The sequence below is a fragment of the Elgaria multicarinata genome, chromosome 4 (genome assembly GCF_023053635.1).
Source record: "Elgaria multicarinata webbii isolate HBS135686 ecotype San Diego chromosome 4, rElgMul1.1.pri, whole genome shotgun sequence".
NCBI classification, from domain to species: Eukaryota; Metazoa; Chordata; class Lepidosauria; order Squamata; family Anguidae; genus Elgaria; species Elgaria multicarinata.
The window spans coordinates 107,351,930-107,358,376 of NC_086174.1; the positions used below are offsets into that span (position 1 = coordinate 107,351,930).

At 42.0% G+C, this 6,447-nt stretch overlaps 1 protein-coding gene across 3 annotated transcripts in view; it reads right to left on the bottom strand.

Annotated features, from left to right (window-relative positions):
- The window catches only part of BCKDHB (branched chain keto acid dehydrogenase E1 subunit beta), a 47,690-nt gene extending 42,301 nt beyond the window's left edge, over nucleotides 1-5,389 (bottom strand). For all 3 annotated transcript variants that reach the window (XM_063125792.1, XM_063125791.1, XM_063125789.1), the window contains exons 1-3: nucleotides 5,284-5,389; nucleotides 3,183-3,260; nucleotides 737-805 (exon numbers count right to left, since the gene is read on the bottom strand). In XM_063125792.1, the coding sequence (XP_062981862.1) occupies nucleotides 737-805; nucleotides 3,183-3,246 (133 nt within the window). In that variant the 5' untranslated portion in view covers nucleotides 3,247-3,260; nucleotides 5,284-5,389. The remainder of the gene's footprint in view (nucleotides 1-736; nucleotides 806-3,182; nucleotides 3,261-5,283) is intronic.
- Between the last annotated feature and the right edge of the window lie 1,058 nt (nucleotides 5,390-6,447).

Sequence of the window (6,447 nt, forward strand, 5' to 3'; positions counted from 1 at the left end):
TGACAAGTGAAAGCATTGTCCTAACAACAGAATACAACACTCAATAAAAATAAGCTACTTCCACAGAAACACACAACAATGAAGCCAGATGTTTCCAATGATACCTACCAAAAATTATCCTAGATCCTACATCCATGATATTTTTATTATACTACAAATGTATATCATAATTCATCTTGTGCCAGTCTACATCTGCAGAATGTTGTTCTAAAACTGGTACCTGGATGAGATTCACAAGAATCCCTTATTTGACATGTATTTTACAAAGCACATTTCTAAGCCAGGCTCCAAATTTTGTATTGAATATGGTTCTAGAAAAAGGCATGTACATTTAATAGCTTCATACAAAATAACCAAATGTATTTAACTACTACTGATATAAAACTATAAGTCTCAAATACGTTGGTGGAGAGAATGAACAGTACTGTATACAGCCTGCATAACTGCAAACAGATGTGACAGCTACAACACTGTCACAGAGCCTTAAAATCAGGAGGCATAATAACCCAATAACTTTCGGTAATCTCCTAACCAAGGTAATGATCCTAGCAACTCAGTCCATTTTTAAACTTTGCAGTCAGCTGCTGGGTCTTCTGATCACTTTTACTAAATGTAAATAGCAATTTCGCAAGTGAAATCTTCCAATACATTTTTATTATTATTTTGATGCAAACAGCAAAAGAGAAATAACTATAGCAATATGACAGATGATAAATCACTTAAACTGTGGACTCACCATATTTGTCTCTCAAGCCAACAGTGCACCTGAAGACTCCACCAAAGGATACATCTTCACCAAATATTACTGCAAATGTACAGTAAAGAATAAAGCAAAATGGGTTGTTAATCATGATAAACAAAGGAATAGTATGATATACGGTCGTGTGAAAAAGAAAGTACACCCTCTTGGAATTGTATGATTTTACATATCAGGACACAATAACAATCATCTGTTCCTTAGCAGGTCTAAAAATTAGGTAAATACAACCTCAGATGAACAACAACAGATGACATATTACACCGTGTCATGATTTATTTAACAGAAATAAAGCCAAAATGGAGAAGCCATGTGTGAAAAAGTAAGTACACCCTTACTGCTTCCATAGGAATTAAGATGCTAAGTAGCAGACAGGTGCTGCTAATCAAATGCCCGTGATTAATTGATCATCAGCAAGTATGGCCACCTCTATAAAAGCCAAAGTTTTTTTCAGTTTGCTGGTCTGGAGCATTCAGGTGTGTGTTAACACAATGCCAAGGAGGAAAGGCATCAGCAATGATCTTAGAGAAGCAATTGCTGCTGCCCATCAATCTGGGAAGGGTTATAAGGCCATTTCCAAACAATTTAAAGCCCATCATTCTACAGTGAGAAAGATTATTCAAAAGTGGAAAACATTCAAGACTGTTGCCAATCTTCCCAGGACAGGACGTCCCAGCAAAATCACCCCAAGGTCAGACTGTGCAGTGCTCAGAGAAATTGCAAAAAAACCAAGAGTTACATCTCAGACTCTACAGGCCTCAGTGAGCATGTTAAATGTTAAAGTTCATGACAGTACAATTAGAAAAAGACTGAACAAGTATGGCTTGTTTGGAAGGGTTGCCAGGAGAAAGCCTCTTCTCTCTAAAAAGAACGTGGCAGCATGGCTTAGATTTGCAAAGTTGCACCTGAACAAACCACAAGACTTCTGGCACAATGTCCTTTGGACAGACGAGACCAAAGTGGAGATGTTTGGCCATAATGCACAGCGCCACGTTTGGCGAAAACCAAACACAGCGTATCAGCACAAACACCCCATACCAACTGTCAAGCACAGTGGTGGAGGGATGATGATTTGGGCTTGTTTTGCAGCCACAGGACCTGGGAACCTTGCAGTCATTGAGTCGACCATGAACTCCTCTGTATACCAAAGTATTCTAGAGTCAAATGTGAGGCCATCTATCCGACAGCTAAAGCTTGGCCGAAATTGGGTCACGCAACAGGACAATGATCCCAAGCACACCAGCAAATCTACAACAGAATGGCTGAAAAAGAAAGAATCAAGGTGTTGCAATGGCCCAGTCAAAGTCCAGACCTCAACCCGATTGAAATGCTGTGGCGGGACCTTAAGAGAACTGTGCATAAACAAATGCCCTCAAACCTCAATGAACTGAAGCAACGTTGTAAAGAAGAGTGGGCCAAAATTCCTCCACAACGATAGAGACTGAAAAAGTCATACAGAAAACGATTACTTCAAGTTATTGCTGCTAAAGGTGGTCCTACAAGCTATTGAATCATAAGGTGTACTTACTTTTTCACACATGACTTCTCCATTTTGGCTTTATTTCTGTTAAATAAATCATGACACGGTGTAATATGTCATGTGTTTTTGTTCATCTGAGATTGTATTTACCTAATTTTTAGACCTGCTAAGGAACAGATGATTGTTATTATGTCCTGATATGTAAAATCATACAATTCCAAGAGGGTGTACTTTGTTTTTCACACGACTGTACTGAAACTAATATACTCAAATTTACATAGCCACATTTTTCTTTTCCTCGTTTTGTTGAATTTTCACAATAAAAAATTAATTTAAAAACAACGTAGCATCCAAGTATGAAGTGGGGCATACTAAGATTCATTTAAATAGCACATTGTTTCAGTTGTCCATTGTTATTACTAAAAGGAAGGAAAATGTGATTAGAAGAGAAACCACAGTAGTAGTTCTCTAGAAAACCAACAAGGTATAATGGAGGAACTTTTTTTTCCCTTTACATACACAACTTAAATGCTTGTAGATGACTTTGTGACAAAAGATTACCATATTGTATTTTTATTGTATTTTTTCTAACTGTCCAACATGACACTCTACAAATTTTGGGATTCCACACTATTCTTTTGTTATACAGAGATCAAATTAATTCATTTTAATATATGTTTCACATGATTTCAGATTTACAGTTTAAAGAGTGTGAACTTAACAGCAGAGGCTTCTAACAAAATGCTATCTCCAGTATTCAAGACAATAAGCCTGTGTGCACCAGTTGCTGGAGAACATGGGCGGGAGGGTGCTGTTGCACCATGTCCTGCTTGTTCATCCCTGGCTGATTGGCCACTGTGCGAACAGAGTGCTGGACTAGATGGACCCTTGGTCTGATCCAGCATGACTGTTCTTATGTTCTTATATCACAGTATAAAATGATACCTGCAGTTGGATCTCTGGATAACGCATTATCCAAGGCACTTGTTATAGACTGGAAAAGGTTCATTTTCTGTGTCTGGCCTGTCCAAACAGATTACATAGTTACACAAAGCATATTGTTCAAGTACATTTATCAAGTTCTTAAAAATACTCAAAATATTGGCTGATCCATGTGGAAAACTTCTACGATTGTCACAACCCAGTGTCTTCACTATGTACAGTTCTTATTCACAATCTATACTTCGCCAAGTGTCCATGAGATAAGGAGAAATATTATCTTGCTGGTTAACAATCACCATTCTGCTATGCTACTGTCTGTAGTTAGATGCTTCACAGATGCAAACTAAATGGGTCAAGTTCAATCCAGATTTCCACTCAGTGGAATTCCACGGGCACAGAAGGAAGGGAGCAAAGTGGCCATTTTCTCTTATTCCCCTCCCCCTGCAGCACACAGCACTACCTCCTACATAGAATCATAGAATAGCAGAGTTGGAAGGGGCCTACAAGGCCATCTAGTCCAACCCCCTGCTCAATGCAGGAATCCACCCTAAAGCATCCCTGACAGATGGTTGTCCAGCTGCCTCTTGAATGTTCAGAAAGCTTGGAAGACTCTCTTCCTTGAGTGGGAAAGCCTCTGCTCTATCCTAGTTCCCTCTACTAATGAAAAGCACCTTCTTTTTGCAGACGGACAAGTCCAGCTCATCAAGTGTAGTTTGGCCCTAAGTGTACAGGTATGCTGTGCTCATCAGTCATCTATAACTGATTTTTCTTTTTCTACATCAAGTAACTTCTGCTACATCAGGAATCTTAACACTTCATGCTGGAATTCTGAACAATATTTAACAAAAAAAATGGAAAATTCAGTTTTGTTAAATAACCTTGCTAACTACTAAATAAAAAGTTAACTTCTGCCACTACAAATAAATTAACCCTGGGTTCCTGCACTTAATTGAGTTATTCCCATTGACTTCGATGAAGGCCCTTCTCATTTATCCACCCGTGGGAGCAGTTAGGTGGGCAACCACACAAGAGAGGGCCTACTCTGCAGTGGTCCCACAAACCCTGTAATTGCAGGCTTTTAAGAAGGCCCTAATATATTACTTTACTCTGGCCTTCTCCTGCTTATTTTATCAGACTGGGTTATGGCTGCAGTTGTCTGTTGCAAGTTTTATTTTATGGTGGAGTTAGCTTCTTCTTTTTTTTAGAATGTTCACTGCTGTTACTGTTTTTATTTTATTTTTACCATTTTTATTATGTGTTTTATTGTTGTACACCCCTTTGGGGAGGCTCCTGCACTAAAAGGCGGCCAAGAAATAAATAAAATAAGTAAATAAATAAATAGTCACTCTGTTCAACGAAGAACACAGATCGAAGGAAGATTGCACTTGCTTGTGACTAGACGCAAAAGCCAACAGTGCATTTCAGCAGGTACAGTTTGTCTCACCTGTACATGACAAGCTACATTTGCTCAAATTCCCTCTTCTACATAGCTATTTCTAAAAGTGTGACAAGCCTTCTTAAGTTCTGGTAACCCTACTACCCTGCAATCTGGAGGGGGGGGGGAACACCTGAAATTCAAGAAGGGAGGAATGTAAGTGCCAAGAAAATAAACAGGCTGCTTATCCCCTTCGCAAGACAATCACTATCTCGTTCCACCCGACAGCAAACCGAGTCTGCGTCTACATAAGCAGCAGGATCAGGTGGGAGGTAGGAGAACGGGCTGTACCACTTCAAACTATAAATGGGGGGGGGGTGATTCCATTTTAAAACGCTTTAAAAAAGGCTTCTTACAAACAGAAAACCAGTACGTCAGGCAGAAACGTCTTAACGATATCCTACGACTGGTGTGCTGGGAGGGGTTGTAAGGGAGGTGTTGAAGGAGACCATTCGGAAAATATTATCTTCCACCCACCCGCCCACTTGCTGAAGTGATGCAACCCTGTCGACAGCCTCCGACATTTGCCAGCTCAGTCCAGCCCGAGAGCCGAGCTGGTTCACTGAGTCGCTTCTCCTCAGCCCCAGAGACTGGCACGGGGCCGGTGAGGAGGAGGAGGCGGCGGGCGCAGCAGCGTCTCTATCGCCTCCCTTCCCCTCCCTCTCTCACCATACTGGGTGGGTTCTGGGTCCGGCTGGAAAGCGAAATGCGCCGCGTGCCTGCGGACGGGAGACCCCGTAGCGAGGCGCAGCAGCCGAGATTTTGGCGCCGCCGTCACTCTGCGCAGCGTGAGCCCGAAGAGCGCCATGTCGGCCGTTAACGTACAGCCGGCCTCGCGCTCCTGTTTAGGTGACACGGAGCGCGAGCCTTTGAGGAGCCGCGTCGGGCATTCTCATTGGCGGCGGTGCGAATCGAGAAGGGACCAATAGGAGCCCTTCCTGCTGGGGCGGTGGGGTGATCGATGGGTCAAGACGAAGCGAGCACAAGCTCGCGAAAAGGAGGGGTGGTAGTGTACTACGCATGCGCAGAGGGTTCTTCCAAGGGGGCAAAATCAATGACAAAGGAAGAATAGACAGATGGGAAGCCAAAGCAGGCGTTTGTGCACTTTCTCAGGTCTTACTTCCTAAAGAAAATGTGATTTATGTATTTAAAAACAAGTAAGGAATTGCCCTGCCGGTACAAAAGGAAGGGCGGTAGCTCAGGTTTAGAACACCTGCTTGGCATGCAGAAGGTCCCAGGTTCAATCCTGGTCATCTCTAGGTTTAGCTGGGAAAAGCTTGTGGCTGAAACCCTGGAGAACTGCTACCAAGCAGCATAGAAACCACCCTAAACCAGATAGACTAATGGTCTGATTTGAGCTAGATAGGCTAATGGTCTGATTTGGAATACTCCTACCCAGGTACACTACTATAAAAATGTAGGCCCTGTTCAAATATAGCAGCAGCATCCGGCAGTAATTTGTGGGTTAATTAAACAACCCCCAAGTTAAACCAAGAATAAACCATGGGTTAATTTGGGGTTGTTTAATCCACAGATAACCCCACGTGCCCGTGCTTGGACATCATGGAAACAACCTATGAATGCCACATTCATAGGTTGCTCCTGGAAATGAAACACAACCCACAAATTGCTGCTGTTACATCCAAACAGGGTCATAGTGTATTGATAATTTCTCTGTATTACAGGAGGAGGCAGGATTGTGTCTGAATGAGAGCAGTATATAACGTCCCTGCATTGTAGTCCAGTGCTAATATTAGAGATTGGTGCGCAGTCAGCAAGAGTGGCTTATGAAGCCCAGGGTTATCGCCATACTGCAAACCAAGATATTTATTT